This window comes from Haliotis asinina, chromosome 2, assembly GCF_037392515.1.
Source record: "Haliotis asinina isolate JCU_RB_2024 chromosome 2, JCU_Hal_asi_v2, whole genome shotgun sequence".
Classification (NCBI taxonomy): domain Eukaryota; kingdom Metazoa; phylum Mollusca; class Gastropoda; order Lepetellida; family Haliotidae; genus Haliotis; species Haliotis asinina.
The window spans coordinates 1,473,167-1,491,992 of record NC_090281.1 but is presented as its reverse complement, the minus strand read 5'-3'; the positions used below and the strand labels follow the sequence as shown (position 1 = coordinate 1,491,992).

The window sequence follows — 18,826 nt, the reverse complement described above, 5'->3', positions numbered from 1 at the left end:
GAATGTAACATAACAGTGCTAGAAGTAGAGGATACCCGATTGCTAATGAAAGTAACATTACGGTGCTAGAAGTAGAGGATACCTGATTACTAATGAATGTAACATAACAGTGCTAGAAGTAGAGGATACCCGATTGCTAATGAATGTAACATTACGGTGCTAGAAGTAGAGGATACCTGATTACCAATGAATGAAACATAACAGTGCTAGAAGTAGAGGATACCTGATTACTAATGAATGAAACATAACAGTGCTAGAAGTAGAGGATACCTGATTACTAATGAATGAAACATAACAGTGCTAGAAGTAGAGGATACCTGATTACTAATGAATGAAACATAACAGTGCTAGAAGTAGAGGATACCTGATTACTAATGAATGAAACATAACAGTGCTAGAAGTAGAGGATACCCCATTACTAGTAAATGTCACATAACAGTGCTAGAGGCAGAAAATACCTGATTACTAATGAATGTAACATTACGGTGCTAGAAGTAGAGGATACCCGATTACTAATGAATGTAACATAACAGTGCTAGAAGTAGAGGATACCCAATTACTAATAAATGTCACATAACTATGCTAGAGGCAGAAAATACCTGATTACTAATGAATGTAACATTACGGTGCTAGAAGTAGAGGATACCTGATTACTAATGAATGTAACATAACAGTGCTAGAAGTAGAGGATACCCAATTACTAATAAATGTCACATAACTATGCTAGAGGCAGAAAATACCTGATTACTAATGAATGTAACATTACGGTGCTAGAAGTAGAGGATACCCGATTGCTAATGAAAGTAACAATACGGTGCTAGAAGTAGAGGATACCTGATTGCTAATGAATGTAACATTACGGTGTGAGATGTAGAGGATACCCGATTACTAATAAATGTAACATAACAGTGCTAGAAGTAGAAAATACCTGATTACTAATGAATGTAACATAACAGTGCTAGAAGTAGAGGATACCAGATTGCTAATGAATGAAACATAACAGTGCTAGAAGTAGAGGATACCTGATTACTAATGAATGAAACATAACTATGCTAGAAGTAGAGGATACCTGATTACTAATGAATGTAACATTACGGTGCTAGAAGTAGAGGATACCTGATTACTAATGAATGTAACATTACGGTGCTAGAAGTAGAGGATACCTGATTACTAATAAATGTCACATTACTATGCTAGAGGCAGAAAATACCTGATTACTAATGAATGTAACATTACGGTGCTAGAAGTAGAGGATACCTGATTACTAATGAATGTAACATAACAGTGCTAGAAGTAGAGGATACCAGATTGCTAATGAATGTAACATTACGGTGCTAGAAGTAGAGGATACCTGATTACTAATGAATGTAACATAACAGTGCTAGAAGTAGAGGATACCCGATTGCTAATGAAAGTAACATTACTGTGCTAGAAGTAGAGGATACCTGATTGCTAATGAATGTAACATTACGGTGTGAGAAGTAGAGGATACCCGATTACTAATAAATGTAACATAACAGTGCTAGAAGCAGAAAATACCTGATTACTAATGAATGAAACATAACAGTGCTAGAAGTAGAGGATACCTGATTACTAATGAATGAAACATAACAGTGCTAGAAGTAGAGGATACCCCATTACTAATGAATGTAACATAACAGTGCTAGAAGTAGAGGATACCTGATTACTAATGAATGAAACATAACAGTGCTAGAAGTAGAGGATACCTGATTACTAATGAATGTAACATTACGGTGCTAGAAGTAGAGGATACCTGATTACTAATGAATGTAACATAACAGTGCTAGAAGTAGAGGATACCCGATTGCTAATGAAAGTAACATTACGGTGCTAGAAGTAGAGGATACCTGATTGCTAATGAATGTAACATTACGGTGTGAGAAATAGAGGATACCCGATTACTAATGAATGTAACATAACAGTGCTAGAAGCAGAAAATACCTGATTACTAATGAATGTAACACAACAGTGCTAGAAGTAGAGGATACCTGATTACTAATGAATGAAACATAACAGTGCTAGAAGTAGAGGATACCCAATTACTAATAAATGTCACATAACTATGCTAGAGGCAGAAAATACCTGATTACTAATGAATGTAGCATTACGGTGCTAGAAGTAGAGGATACCTGATTACTAATGAATGTAACATAACAGTGCTAGAAGTAGAGAATACCAGATTGCTAATGAATGTAACATTACGGTGCTAGAAGTAGAGGATACCTGATTACTAATGAATGTAACATAACGGTGCTAGAAGTGGAGGATACCTGATTACTAATGAATGAAACATAACGGTGCTAGAAGTAGAGGATACCTGATTACTAATGAATGTAACATAACAGTGCTAGAAGTGGAGGATACCTGATTACTAATGAATGAAACATAACAGTGCTAGAAGTAGAGGATACCTGATTGATAATGAATGAAACATAACAGTGCTAGAAGTAGAGGATACCTGATTACTAATGAATGTAACATTACGGTGCCGGAAGTAGAGAATACCTGATTACTAATGAATGTAACATAACAGTGCTAGAAGTAGAGGATACCTGATTACTAATGAATGTAACATTACGGTGCTAGAAGTAGAGGATACCTGATTACTAATGAATGTAACATTACAGTGCTAGAAGTAGAGGATACCTGATTACTAATGAATGAAACATAACAGTGCTAGAAGTAGAGGATACCTGATTACTAATGAATGTAACATAACAGTGCTAGAAGTAGAGGATACCTGATTACTAATGAATGTAACATAACAGTGCTAGAAGTAGAGGATACCTGATTACTAATGAATGAAACATAACAGTGCTAGAAGTAGAGGATACCTGATTACTAATGAATGTAACATTACGGTGCCGGAAGTAGAGAATACCTGATTACTAATAAATGAAACATAACAGTGCTAGAAGTAGAGGATACCTGATTACTAATGAATGTAACATAACAGTGCTAGAAGTAGAGGATACCTGATTACTAATGAATGTAACATAACAGTGCTAGAAGTAGAGGATACCTGATTACTAATGAATGAAACATAACAGTGCTAGAAGTAGAGGATACCTGATTACTAATGAATGTAACATTACGGTGCTAGAAGTAGAGGATACCTGATTACTAATGAATGTAACATAACAGTGCTAGAAGTAGAGGATACCTGATTACTAATGAATGAAACATAACAGTGCTAGAAGTAGAGGATACCTGATTACTAATGAATGTAACATTACGGTGCTAGAAGTAGAGGATTCCTGATTACTAATGAATGTAACATAACAGTGCTAGAAGTAGAGGATGCCCGATTGCTAATGAAAGTAACATTACGGTGCTAGAAGTAGAGGATACCTGATTGATAATGAATGTAACATAACAGTGCTAGAAGTAGAGGATACCTGATTACTAATGAATGAAACATAACAGTGCTAGAAGTAGAGGATACCTGATTACTAATGATAAAACATAACAGTGCTAGAAGTAGAGGATACCTGATTACTAATGAATGAAACATAACAGTGCTAGAAGTAGAGGATACCTGATTACTAATGATAAAACATAACAGTGCTAGAAGTAGAGGATACCTGATTACTAATGAATGAAACATAACAGTGCTAGAAGTAGAGGATACCTGATTACTAATGAATGTAACATAACAGTGCTAGACGTAGAGGATACCTGATTGATAATGAATGAAACATAACAGTGCTAGAAGTAGAGGATACCTGATTACTAATGAATGAAACATAACAGTGCTAGAAGTAGAGGATACCTGATTACTAATGAATGTAACATTACGGTGCTAGAAGTAGAGGATACCTGATTACTAATGAATGAAACATAACAGTGCTAGAAGTAGAGGATACCCGATTGCTAATGAAAGTAACATTACGGTGCTAGAAGTAGAGGATACCTGATTGATAATGAATGTAACATAACAGTGCTAGAAGTAGAGGATACCTGATTACTAATGAATGAAACATAACAGTGCTAGAAGTAGAGGATACCTGATTACTAATGATAAAACATAACAGTGCTAGAAGTAGAGGATACCTGATTACTAATGAATGTAACATAACAGTGCTAGAAGTAGAGGATACCTGATTACTAATGAATGAAACATAACAGTGCTAGAAGTAGAGGATACCTGATTACTATTGAATGTAACATTACGGTGTGAGAAGTAGAGGATACCCGATTACTAATAAATGTAAGATGACAGTGCTAGAAGCAGAAAATACCTGATTACTAATGAATGTAACATTACGGTGCTAGAAGTAGAGGATAGCCGATTGCTAATAAATGTGACATAACAGTGCTAGAAGTAGAGGATACACGAAGATGGATCCAGTAAATCTTTTGCTTTGTTAGACTTTCAGCTTGTTATGTCTGTAATATGCCTCATGAACATCCTACCACCCTGAACTACCATGCTGGACCAACTCACCAAAGTCTTCATGTTTATCAGCTGACAATGCTGGCACACAAGATGTAGTGTCTACCAACACACCCAGAAATGTGATAACTGGGCTGGGTCCATCAACTTTATTCCAGTTATTATTAAATCCAATTGTCTCAGCACCTGTAACAGAATTGCTATAGCTTCAGTGCACTCCTTCTGACTGACCAGGAAATCATCTAAATATGCCACAACTTTCATGATGTAGCACTTGTTAATCCTCAGTGTGTATGACACATGAAGTCAATGCTTTGCAGAGCATATCTCTTGATGGCACTGTTGCATCTGACATGTCATCCCACTCTTAAGGTGCCCATCCCACAGGAGCTATCAGTGATGCTTATTTCCATTCTCTAAATGTGCAAAGTAATTCCCAAGATCTGCTTTTCAACATGTTCAATCAGTGTGATTCATTTTTTTGTCATCAAGAAGCTGAGATTGTTTATTTTCATTGTGTTCTGTTTCAGGATTCGAAATTAGCGCTTTGAGGTAGCAATTTTGCTGTTTAAAATCCTATTTTGCTACCTTAAAGGAAAACACAGTAGCAACAACTTGCTACCTGGTCACATCACTTACTTTTACAAAGTTGCCATCATTTTCAAATAATAGATCTCTACTTGACTGGAGGTGTGGACTGCAGACAGATACCCTTAAAGATTTGATGAAAATCAAACTTGTAGACCAACAGACTTTCGAGCATATGATCCTATAAACCATTAGGGAACAGGTGGTGGGTGAGTGGAGACAGGGTCAGGAGACCTAATACAATTCTATATCGCCAAAGACAGTAATCAGACTGGGAGGGAGGGATTCATTACAAAAGTATGCTGCTACCAGTTAATGGATTTTGCTACTTGTTTTAACCAGGCACCAAGAACTTTCTACAAGCTTAAAAAGTTAATTTCAAACACTGTGTTTTGTCCCATAGAAAATGGCCACTGGGGAGATTGAGGTGTTGGTTAAGGATGTCCAGATACTTAACTCCTGCAAGTCAAACCTTCCCTTGGGAGCGAAGGATTTCCACCAGGTTAGTGTACATACGGATAGTTTGCACTCCTGTCGTACGAACAGACATTTTAAATGAGTTACTGGTAAAATGTTACTTCACTTTCCTGATAGTCTATGTTTATGTTCTTGGTTTTGATGCTACAGTTGCTAGTATGTTCAGGAATTGACTCATACATTCAGGATTGGGTTGTCATCTAGTTTGAGGCTTGTCTATGCATGATGGTGTAAATAGAGCCCATCAAAGCTTGGTGAAGGGAGGTGCCAGTGATATTATTAATGATGAATTGGTCATCCCAACAAATATAAATATTAGTGTTATTTATATGTATTTGTATGTTAAGTACACACCTTACATGGCTCAGGTAAAGAAGCACAGTGGTTACTACACTACTTCGTCTCACACTTACTAATCTGGCCAAGGTAATTGAGAGTGTTTGTTTAGTCTTGTCTGTAGATGTGTTTGTTCAGTGGTGTTCTATGGATGTGGTTGTTTAGTCTTGTCTGTAGATGTGTTTGTTCAATCTTGTCTGTTGATGTGTTTGTTCAGTGGTGTACAATGGATGTGTTTGTTTAGTCATATCTGTAGATGTGTTAGTTCATTGATGTTCAATGGATGTGTTTGTTTAGTCATATGTGTAGATGTGTTTGTTCATTGATGTTCAATGGATGTGTTTGTTTAGTCTTGTCTGTAGATGTGTTTGTTCAGTGGTGTTCTATGGATGTGTTTGTTTAGTCTTGTCTGTAGATGTGTTTGTTCAGCGGTGCTCTATGGATGTGTTTGTTTAGTCATATGTGTAGATGTGTTTGTTCATTGGTGTTTAGTGCCCACGTTCCCTCGGTGATGTTCTTTGGATAAATCTCTTCAGAGGTGTCCTATGTGTGTATTTCCTCAGGTTAGTGAAGCATTGAGCATGAAGTACAGATACCTCAACATTAGACGTCCAATAATGCAGCGCAACCTGAGACTCCGCTCAGCCATGATCATGAAAATGAGGGAGTTCCTATGTAACCAGCATGGTATGTAAGACTGTTAGATAAGAGAGTTCCTGTGTAACCAGCATGGTATGTACGACTGTTAGATAAGGGAGATCCTATGTAACCATCATGGTATTTAAGACTGTGAGATAAGGGAGATCCTGTGTAACCAGCATGGTATGTACGACTGTAAGATAAGGGAGTTCCTATGTAACCAGCATGATATGTAAGACTATGAGATAAAGGAGTTTCTATGTAACCAGCATGATATGTAAGACTATGAGATAAAGGAGTTTCCATGTAACCAGCTTGGTATGTACGACTGTGAGATAAGGGAGTTCCTATGTAACCAGCATGGTATGTACGACTGTAAGTTAAGGGAGTTCCTATGTAACCAGCATGGTATGTACGACTGTGAGATAAGGGAGATCCTATGTAACCAGCATGGTATGTACGGCTGTGAGATAAGGGAGTTCCTATGTAACCAGCATGGTATGTAAGACTGTGAGATAAGGGAGATCCTATGTAACCAGCATGGTATGTACGACTGTGAGATAAGGGAGTTCCTATGTAACCAGCTTGGTATGTAAGACTGTGAGATAAGGGAGTTCCTATGTAACCAGCTTGGTATGTAAGACTGTTAGATAAGGGAGATCCTATGTAACCAGCATGGTATGTACAACTGTGAGATAAGGGAGTTCCTATGTAACCAGCATGGTATGTAAGACTGTGAGATAAGGGAGATCCTATGTAACCAGCATGGTATGTACGACTGTGAGATAAGGGAGATCCTATGTAACCAGCATGGTATGTACGACTGTGAGATAACGGAGTTCCTATGTAACCAGCATGGTATGTAAGACTGTGAGATAAGGGAGTTTCTATGTAACCAGCATGGTATGTACGACTGTGAGATAAGGGAGTTCCTATGTAACCAGCATGATATGTAAGACTGTGAGATAAGGGAGTTTTTATGTAACCAGCATGGTATGTACGACTGTGAGATAAGGGAGTTTCTATGTAACCAGCATGATATGTAAGACTGTGAGATAAGGGAGTTTCTATGTAACCAGCATGGTATGTACGACTGTGAGATAAGGGAGTTTCTATGTAACCAGCATGATATGTAAGACTGTGAGATAAGGGAGTTTCTATGTAACCAGCATGGTATGTACGACTGTGAGATAAGGGAGTTTCTATGTAACCAGCATGATATGTAAGACTGTGAGATAAGGGAGTTCCTATGTAACCAGCTTGGTATGTACGACTGTGAGATAAGGGAGTTCCTATGTAACCAGCATGATATGTAAGACTGTGAGATAAGGGAGCTCCTATGTAACCAGCTTGGTATGTACGACTGTGAGATAAGGGAGTTTCTATGTAACCAGCATGATATGTAAGACTGTGAGATAAGGGAGCTCCTATGTAACCAGCATGGTATGCAAGACTGTGAGATAAGGGAGTTTCTATGTAACCAGCATGGTATGTAAGACTGTGAGATAAGGGAGTTTCTATGTAACCAGCATGATATGTACGACTGTGGGATAAGGGAGTTCCTATGTAACCAGCATGATATGTACGACTGTGAGATAAGGGAGTTCCTATGTAACCAGCTTGGTATGTACGACTGTGAGATAAGGGAGTTTCTATGTAACCAGCATGATATGTAAGACTGTGAGATAAGGGAGTTCCTATGTAACCAGCTTGGTATGTACGACTGTGGGATTAGGGAGTTCCTATGTAACCAGCTTGGTATGTACCACTGTGAGATAAGGGAGTTCCTATGTAACCAGCTTGGTATGTAAGACTGTAAGATAAGGGAGTTCCTATGTAACCAGCTTGGTATGTAAGACTGTAAGATAAGGGAGTTCCTATGTAACCAGCATGGTATGTAAGACTGTGAGATAAGGGAGCTCCTATGTAACCAGCTTGGTATGTACGACTGTGAGATAAGGGAGTTCCTATGTAACCAGCTTGGTATGTAAGACTGTGAGATAAGGGAGTTCCTATGTAACCAGCTTGGTATGTACGACTGTGAGATAAGGGAGTTCCTATGTAACCAGCATGGTGACTAAAGCTATGATAGTGATCTCACTTGATGATGGTGTGAGATTAGGATATTAACTAGATATTGGTGACTGTTTCAGAATTTGTTGATGTTGAGACACCAACGCTGTTTCGGAGGACCCCAGGGGTGAGTGAATGCTGAGCACACATTCATCACTGTTATTATCTCTACCCATGTGGCAGTGATACCCCCAAAAGGATTAGGCCTTTCAGTTAGCATTCCTTTGACTTCAGGTTAACAAAGACAGTCAGTGTTTGTGATCGCGCAGGATGATGATGTGGAGCTCACATGGAAGCTTATGGAAGAGGACCAGATGTATTTATGACTGTCAGCTTATGCATTAGGTGTCAGTGATTACTATAGCAGTTTCCTGACCCAGCATCACATTAGATTGTTTGCCAGCTCCAAGTTGTGGTTATTTACCAACTCAGTGCTGAGATTGCTTTGTTGCTGACAGTTGATTGATCTTTAATGTCACAATTAGTTAAAAGAGATCAGTTTATTTAGAATTGTCGGAACCATGGAAATGGATCAGAGAATTAGTGGATTTCTGGAGTACATGCCCTAATTAGAGGACAGTGTTTGACTCTCTCACCTTCTTAGTCATGTTGATGTTCCACTTGCAGGGTGCTCAAGAATTCATTGTTCCCAGTCGATTTCCTGGCAAGTTTTACTCTTTACCTCAAAGTCCTCAACAGGTGATCATTTTTTATTACAATGGATGGATGGATGGATGGATGGATGGATGGATGGATGGATGGATGGATGAAATGAATTACACTATCATGAGGCTGACCACATACAAAGATCTCTTTGTGGATGTAAACAAAACCTGTGATTACCTTGCACGGCGTGGAATTGTATTCATCTGGAAAAAGACTCTGGTGCACTATTCAATATGCACCCTCCTGCAAAATGAAGATGTTGAATTCTTGTATCTACTGCTCTCCCCTCTTACCCTCTGCACTACTAATTCAAGCCTTCATGCATCACAAACTCAGATATCCTGGCCATCAAAAGTAGCATTAGCATGATATCGTTTAGAAACATCAAAACGCATTATTTTCATCATTGGAAATAAAGTGAATTTTTTCAGAAAAGATGCAATGTACTTCAGATTTTAAGCCGTGTATGTTCACACTGTTAAACTTTCTCGTGTTTAATGTCACAATGGTGTGTGTGTGTCTTCAGTTCAAGCAGCTGCTGATGGTAGGTGGCATTGACCGCTACTTCCAGATCGCCAAGTGTTACCGAGATGAGGGAGCTAAACCTGATCGACAACCAGAATTCACACAGGTCAGTCTGGAGTTGTGTCCCTTGTCACCATACGTTCCTTCTGATGTGTGCATGTGCTTTCAAACTCGTTATTGTATGTGTTAGACCTTCTCACTTTGTACACGTGTTTCGCAGTGTTAATCATTTCATACAGTGTTGGTCTCTGACATAAAGTATTACCGGTAGATAGGGTTTGAAACTCCCTCTAGCTAAATGCCAAAGAAAGTTAGCCACTCATGTTTCAAGATGACTGCCTTGTATCTAGTTCTTTGTGAATCAACAGTACATTTTATGGATTTTGTGTGGCACATTTGAAAATTCAGTTCTTTATTGATATACATTTATAGGTGGACATTGAGATGTCCTTTACTGACCAGCCGTCTGTGATGAGAATGATCGAGGATCTCCTCCAGTATTCGTGGCCGTTGGCAGGACATATCAACTCCCCCTTCCCACGTATGTCCTACGAGCAGGCCAGACGAAGGTTTGGCACTGACAAGCCTGATACAAGGTTTGCTATGGAGGCAAGTTCTTAGTTCACATAGTAACTCTGTAATGATAATGAACACACACTCCACAAATATTTCTTTTGTCCTTGGTGAAGATATTTGATGTGAATAGAATGACATTTTCAACTGCTTTCAAGTGTTCATTTCTTAGAAAAATATTTCTCCAGTGTTTGAGTTAGATCCTTTATTAGGGCTATGTTAGGGTAGCTGTAGGAAATTATGGTCAGGTATTGTACTATTAATATTCAGAGCCCATTTTACGTATAATTTTGCTACTTCATGACATAATTGGAAAACCGTGCGTTTAGACATGTGGTCACATTGTGTGCTGCAGAGAAAGAGAGAATTAAATGCTAGTGTTGGGAGGTTCACTGTTCAGGGAAATTTCATAGTTCAAATTGCATATAATATTTATATTGTATGTGTAAATTCACTTGGCAGTCTTTGTAAGGAGTGATATTTTCAGTATTTTCAAAGTGTCCCTGGCAAGTTCATGCTTGGGCGAGTGTAATTTCAGTTTTTTGGGTAACGCTATTGTTTGGGTAATGTAATTGCATATTGTAGGATTATTTTTCATGAAGTAAGTTTAATATAGGTATATTTTTCTCTTCTAGAGTATGTGTCAGGTCTGAATTTATATTTGGCACAGAGAATTTTATATTGTTTTCAATAGGAAACAATTTTCATCTCTTTACGTAAAGTGGACAAGTCCATGAGTTTCAAGCTGCGCTAGCTTTTCAAGTAGATGCTCTTTTCCTTCACTCAAGGATTATTTTGGGTAACTAAGTATTATATTTTGCAATTTAGACATTTTTTTGTGAGAGCATTTTCTGAAGCAGTTTGAAAGCAAGAGTAGTTAGCTGTTGTGTATTTATCTCTGACAGGTTTATGTCAGTCTGTTGCCTGTTTACGTTTTTGATATTTCTCTAATTTTTAAACTTATTCTATCTCATTGTATGCAGCTCTCTTCCTACTCGACCATATGTGGAAACGTGCTATGAGCTAAGCTGAATCAAATCTTAGTGGCCTCTGACAACCCAACCTCTGCCCCACCTTGACATCAGCACCTGTCAGTCATATCTGTGCTCGTGGTGAATGTTCGGATAATCATGTGATGATCTGTGCTTGTCTTTCTTGTCACTATGGTGTATGGACGTGTTCTAATTGCAATATTTTAAAGAAACGGAAACGTAGCAATTGTAACAGCAACTTTTCTGCGGCTGACTTGCACGCACTGTGTGTGGATGGCTTGAGATGCGTGGGATCGAAACGACCTAAGTCAGAGTATGGGAAGAAGCTTGCAGCATGTTGATCTTTGTCTAATTCTTCTGATGAAGATTTTTTCAGGAGGCCTCCGACTCCTATCTTAGAGAGAATCTTTGTATAGGCCTCGTGCCTCTAGTTCTGTCCTGGAGGAAGTTTTGTCTCCACCTCGGGTGGTAGTTTTGTCATCATCTGATGTCCCGTCTCATTCTACTTTGGTGGTGGCTGATTCGCAGCTTCCCCACATTCAGTCTTTAGTAGGGTTCTATGAGCTGCTTGGTGTGATGCTCTGTATAACTTACCAGGAGGCAAGTTCGGCTCATTCTACTTCGGTGGTTTAGTCCACTTATACCACTCGTGTGATGTCTGAGTACAGTGTGGCACTTTGGCAAGATGAGGTGAGGGATTTTGGTTCTGCTCTTTCTCATCCTCTTCACATGGACCTGAGTCAAGGTCAGCCTTTTTCTACCAGTGCTGCCTTGTTTATGATTTGGCAAGGGCACAATGTCAGACCACCTCTGATTCCCCATGTGATACCATGCTGGTTACATAGGAACTCCCTTATCTTACAGTCGTACATACCATGTTACAGTGCCACTTGCTCCTGGTTTGGTGCTTTTAGCTGGCACAGCGATCAACCCAGATTCGGCTCTTTCAGTCAGAGTGCCTCTTGCTTCCAGTTTGGCACTTACAGTGCTCACACTTCTCTGCATCATAGTGTTGTGGGTTCGGCGCTTCCTCTCACCTTTCCTGACCTGGTGCCTCATCATGGGCACGTCAGTCATTCACAACACACCTAGTGGTTCTATGCTTCCTCACACCTTTCCTGACCTGGTGCCTCATCATGGGCACGTCAGTCATTCACAACACACCTAGTGGTTCTATGCTTCCTCACACCTTTCCTGACCTGGTGTCTCATCATGGGCACGTCGGTCATTCACAACACACCTAGTGGTTCTGCGCTTCCTCACACCTTTCCTGACCTGGTGCCTCATCATGGGCACGTCGGTCATTCACAACACACCTACTGGTTCTGCGCTTCCTCACACCTTTCCTGACCTGGTGCCTCATCATGGGCACGTCGGTCATTCACAACACACCTAGTGGTTCTGCTCTTCCTCACACCTTTCCTGACCTGGTGCCTCATCATGGGCACGTCGGTCATTCACAACACACCTAGTGGTTCTATGCTTCCTCACACCTTTCCTGACCTGGTGCCTCATCATGGGCACGTCAGACATTCACAACACACCTAGTGGTTCTGCGCTTCCTCACACCTTTCCTGACCTGGTGCCTCATCATGGGCACGTCGGTCATTCACAACACACCTAGTGGTTATGCGCTTCCTCACACCTTTCCTGACCTGGTGCCTCATCATGGGCACGTCGGTCATTCACAACACACCTACTGGTTCTGCGCTTCCTCACACCTTTCCTGACCTGGTGCCTCATCATGGGCACGTCGGTCATTCACAACACACCTACTGGTTCTGCGCTTCCTCATAGGATGATTGGTTTGGAACTTCCTTGTGGTATCAGCACGGGATCTTCACTTGTATCTCTCATGTCAGTGGTCACTCAAAGTGTGTCTTGGGTGACGTTTGCTGGTATTCTGGTACCTTCCTTGTGATGCTGACTGCTTCTCACATGTTGGCAGAGACATCATCACCCTTGATGAGTTCTGGTTCAATTTAACTTTGGTGCATATACATGGCTTTTCAACAATGATTGTGTCTCCTACAGTGGATGATATTTTGCTGTTGGGGTCCAAGCAGAGAGCCTACTCACTATGTCTGGTTGAAGATTGTGAACTCCTGCATTTGGTTGATGCCATCAGGAAGGTTATGGCCCTGCTCAATATGATTTTAAAAGCATCTGAAGCGGTTGCTATGGTGGTCCCACATGCGTCTTCACATCAGCAGGCATATATTAGGGCTACTATGGTGTTGATTGCAAGAACAATTCCAGACTATTCTAGACCAGTTAACGCATTTTTTCTCCTATGTCATAGCAATGCGTCGTAGAGGTCTTCTCCATTTATCCACATGAGAGGATAGATTTCGCACTGACCTTTTTTGTCAGCCCTGGTTGGGTAGATCTCTGTTGAGTGGGGCTATTCAGGAAGTGGCCACCTTAGTGGGGCAAGATGCTCACCTACAAGTTTCAGTGGAATTGCTGAAATAATTTACAAGTGGAAGATTCAATGCGTCAAAGATGACCTGCTTGGTATGTTCCAATGAACCCAGATCTGGGTTCGGGTTCTACACTTTCCTTTCGAGGACAAAGGAACAAGGGGCGCTCTGAGCACCAACATCGGTCCTTCACTACTACTAGGCCAGCTTCCACTTCTGACCGGTCCCCCTTCCAGGAACTCAACAAACAGTGACTGCTTGAGATTAGAGCAAAACTTGGTCCTTCCACCCCTAGTTGTGCCTATTCAGATTTCTCTGGTAGGCGGAACACTTGGGACTTATGCCTCAAAATGGACCATTTTTGATGACACTTGTGTTCTTCCTACACTGTTGAAGGGGTTTCAGCTTCCTATTGTTGGCAATCCTCCGCTAATGCTCTTCTCGGATCACCGAACGTATCCTGCTCAGCAACTGGATGTTCTATTATCCACAATAGACACATTGCTTCAGAAGCTGGCCATCGATTCTCTAATGCCTGACTCTGACCGAGCTGCGTTTCTACTCTCCAATCTTTTTGATCCCAAAGAAAGACTTGGACAAGTTTAGACTCATCTTCAACATGAAGGTCTTCAACAAGCTGTTTCTTCCGCTGCCACAACATTTTCATATGGTTTCTGTGGCCCTTCTCAGAACTATTATCAAGCCAGGGGAGGCGATTGGTTAGTCTCGATTTGCAGTATGCATACCTCCACATCCCGATCTTCCCAGCTCGTCGCAAGTTCCTTCAGGGTGTCTTTTAGGGCACCCACTATCAGAAGCGTGTCCTCTCGTTTGGCAGTTTGGCTGTTTACACGTGTCATGAAGCCAATATTGTCAGCTTTCTTCAGGGGGATAGTGTTTAACGTCGATCAGTCTTTCCTGTTGCATCACATGGAGTTCACAGTTCACTATGTGCCATTTTCAGTTTATTGGTGCCGTGTTTGACACAGAGATCAACAAACTGTTTGTCCCAAGTGATCGTTTCTGCAAGGTGCAAAGTTTCATTCCGCTCTCTTTGTGTCAACCCAGGACACTTTGTCAGTAGCATGTATTCTTGGGTGTTTCGTCGTCAGCTCAGGCATTGACCCTTCAGTTTCAGCTGCAACTTCAGCCATTGAAGCTATTCCTAGCTCCTATATCAGACTGGGCGATTCGCTTGCACTGATCACTCTTCCCTAGAACTACATCCTTATCTCCTGTGGTCAATGGATGAGTTAAATGTTTGTGGAGGAGTTTGTTTAGAGCTGTTTATCTCACCACCTGTATGTAGATGCATCTCTCAGGGGAGTTCACCTACTCGATCAGTAAGTGTCCGGGCAGTGGTCTCTGCAGATTGTGGTTGTTACATCAAAGTTCTAGAGCTCAGGGCAATAATTCTTTCATTCATTCATTGGCAAAACCTTCTACGAGCGACCTTCCTCATGATTCGCTCGGACAACGTGGCAGTGGTGTGGCACATCAGTCAGGTGTGGTCAGAGGGGTCGCTGCACTTCTGGACACAACGGTTCTTCAACTTGGTGGACTCTTGCAAGATAATGGTTCGAGCCATCCATATTCCAGGAGTGAAGAATAGTGGATCTATTCGTCACCAGATTCAATCATAAGCTGCCTCACTTTGTGTCTCCACTGCCGGACCTGTTGGCCTGGGGTCAGTACGTTCTAGCCATTCCGCTGGAGGATCTCAACACCTATTCATTTCCGCCAGTGGCGTTTCTTCCACCCAGAGGATGACACTGCTTTTGGTTGCACCCTTCTAGCTGGCCAGGAGTTGGTTCGTAGATCATCAGGAGTTCGTTGAACCCAATCCAGTTTTCCTTCCCTATCGGTGAGATTTACTGGTGCATCCACCTTTCACTACATTGGTCTCTGCTCACGTTTGGCACATCTTCATCGGTCATTGACAGCTAGAAGATATTCTAAGTGGGTGGCTACTGCCATCGCTGCAGCACATTGCACCTCCACTAGGTCACTTTATGATGACAAATGGATGAATAAATTTTGAAATGTATTGCAGGATGGAGTGCATCACATCTCTCACTCCGGCTTCACCCCAGATGGTTGCACAATACCTTCAACATCATAGAATTTCCAAGAAGCTGAAAAGTTCTACGTTTTCTACGTACAATAATATGGTTATTGTGTCGGCATCGGGTGTGAAGATATCTACTGTTCCTGAGCTCCCTCTCCCCTGTTGAAGTCTTACCAGTTGGCTGACCAATCCAGGAAATTTCGACCTCCGACTTCGGATATTTCCGCCATCCTTGTTCTGTGTTGGCAGATTATGAACCTTTGGAAGAGAAAGATTTTGTGCATATCACCTTTAAGACCTTCTTTTTGTTAGCTTTGGCCACTGCTGCTGATATCTCCGAATTACATGCTCTTGATGCTTCTCAGGTACGATTTGAAAGGTCTGCACATGCCAAGGTGTTTCTTGGTTTGAGGTGGGATTTTCTCACCAAGAAAAAATTACCAGATCATCCATACCTTACCTTTTCGATTCCGCTGCTGTCTATGGTTTGAGGTCCATACGACACAGAAGATGTGTCCTAGTGCCTGGTTTGTGCCTCACAGACTTACATAGCTGCTTCCAAGGAATGCCGCAGGTTACGGCAGAGACTTTTCATCATGTTTGCTGCCTCTACTTCGGAAGTCTCCTGTACTACCCAGGCGTTTTGGTTGAAGTCTATGATCTTGTGTGCATATGGGTTTGTGTACCTCCAGCCACCGTCAATGGCAAAGCCTCATGAGACTCGCCTGTACCATGGCACTGCACAGGAATTGTTCCCTCCAGTCCATCATAGAGGGATGCGTTTGGAAGTCGGGGATGTTTTTTGCATTGCATCATCTTCAGGATCTCTCAGTTACGGACATGGAAGGTCTCCATCAGTTTTGGCCTTTGGTTCTGGTGCAGCAACTGTCAACAACCCAATCTCACAGATAAAGCAATCCTTCTGTTTGCCGGTGTGCCCTGTACTTAATAAAAGATATCGATGTTATCCATATCTTAGTACTTCTTTTCACATGGGCTAGATCATTCTCACCGAGAGTACTAGGGTGTCATGTTGTGGCATGACAGACTGAGTAATCAGTCTTGTGCTACATGCAGATGATCGACTTTCTGCTTACAGGCCTCTACTCTTTGAGTAATTATGTCAGTGAAGGGTTGATTCTGATTACCTTTATGGTTTTTGAAGCCTTCTGCTTCTAGGCCCTTTCTCATCTTTGGTAAATTAGGGAGATTGGTTCTGAACGTTAAACCAATTGAGCTAACGGGCTGTTCCGTCTTTCACCGCCATCCTGTATGTGTCTGTGGGAGGTAGTTTTGTAGCTGGGACCGACCAGATCACTAGGGTCACCTGATAAATTTTCTGCCAACCTGCCCCACATTACAAATTAGCTCCAAGGCCAGCACAGTTCATCACGTGATCATCTGGGCATGCAGCACGAGCACACAGATGATTGACAGGTGCTCATGTCAAGGTAGGGGCAGAGGTCGTGTGGTCAGAGGCCAGTAGGATTTGATCCAACTTAGCTCATAACACTTTTCCAAACATGGTCGAAGAGTAGGAAGAGAGCTGCATAACGTGAGATAGGATAAGCATATGAACATACAATTTATGGTTACATTTTCCAGTATTTACAGAACTCATTAGTGAAGGTGTAATTTGAACTCCAACTCACAGCCTGGCTGTTCTTATCTAATTTAAAGAACTCCAACTCACAGCCTAGCTGTTCTTATCTAATTTAAAGAAATCCAACCCCCAACCTGGCTGTTCTTATCCAATTTAAAGAACTCCAACTCACAGCCTGACTGTTCTTATCTAATTTAAAGAACTCCAAGTCACGGCCTAGCTGTTCTTATCTAATTTAAAGAACTCCAACTCCCAGCCTGGCTGTTCTTATCTAATTTAAACCAATATTAGAAATTCATTTTGTCTGAGCGTGCTGTGTTCAACTGCTTGTCTTACTGTTAGTGGGGTTTATTCCAAAGGGCCATGACAGTACATGACAGTACATGACAGTACATGACTGTAGTCATAGCCATGAGCTGATCAGATCAACTGGTGAGGTGAATCAGGTGCTTCTGTGCATGGCCGAACACAAATGTTGTAGATGTGTTGTTCAAGATCAAATATACTAGAAGGGCAAAGGCTTACACTACAGTATAATTTGATCGCTGTATACAAGGCAACTTCTGTACCGTATGTACGGCTTCCTAAACTGGAAGTAGTGTTAGGGTAGTAAGGGTCACAAGAGGTCAGTTGTCTCCTGAGTCGGTCTCCTGTCTGTTAGTGTCACTTACTCTGTTGTTTGTTCTGCAGTTGTGTGACATCACAGACATGATGCAGACTTGTGGCGTCCCTGTCATCACTGCCAGACTGCAGTCCGACACTGCTTCTGTACAAGCAATTTGTGTCCCCAAGGCCAAAGTAAGCGCATTCACTTATACCTACTCTTCTGTTATGGAAATCAGTGTAGTATGTGCCCTGCTCCACACTATCCTCTATTATTGTATTCAGTGTATTATGTGCCCTACTCCACACTATCATCTGTTATTGTATTCAGTGTATTATGTGCCCTGCTCCACACTATCATCTGTTATTGTAGTCAGTGTATTATGTGCCCTGCTCCACACTATCATCTGTTATTGTAGTCAGTGTATTATGTGCCCTGCTCCACACTATCCTCTGTTATTGTATTCAGTGTATTATGTGCCCTGCTCCACACTATCCTCTATTATTGTATTCAGTGTATTATGTGCCCTACTCCACACTATCCTCTATTATTGTAGTCAGTGTATTTTGTGTCCTGCTCCACACTATCCTCTATTATTGTATTCAGTGTATTGTGTGTCCTGCTCCACACTATCGTCTCCTATTGTAGTCAGTGTATTATGTGCGCTGCTCCACACTCTCATCTACTATTGTAGTCAGTGTATTATGTGTCCTGCTCCACACTCTCATCTACTATTGTAGTCAGTGTATTATGTGTCCTGCTCCACACTATCCTCTATTATTGTATTCAGTGTATTATGTGCCCTGCTCCACACTATCCTCTATTATTGTATTCAGTGTATT

General features: G+C 41.2%; 1 protein-coding gene across 1 annotated transcript in view; it reads left to right on the top strand.

The window, feature by feature from the left end:
* LOC137273103 (aspartate--tRNA ligase, mitochondrial-like) overlaps positions 1-18,826 on the top strand; it is a 90,795-nt gene that overhangs the window by 15,378 nt on the left and 56,591 nt on the right. Inside the window, exons 4-10 of the mRNA XM_067805558.1 lie at positions 5,409-5,507; positions 6,382-6,505; positions 8,611-8,657; positions 9,158-9,229; positions 9,723-9,827; positions 10,154-10,330; positions 18,071-18,178. Of these exons, the coding sequence (XP_067661659.1) occupies positions 5,409-5,507; positions 6,382-6,505; positions 8,611-8,657; positions 9,158-9,229; positions 9,723-9,827; positions 10,154-10,330; positions 18,071-18,178 (732 nt within the window). The remainder of the gene's footprint in view (positions 1-5,408; positions 5,508-6,381; positions 6,506-8,610; positions 8,658-9,157; positions 9,230-9,722; positions 9,828-10,153; positions 10,331-18,070; positions 18,179-18,826) is intronic.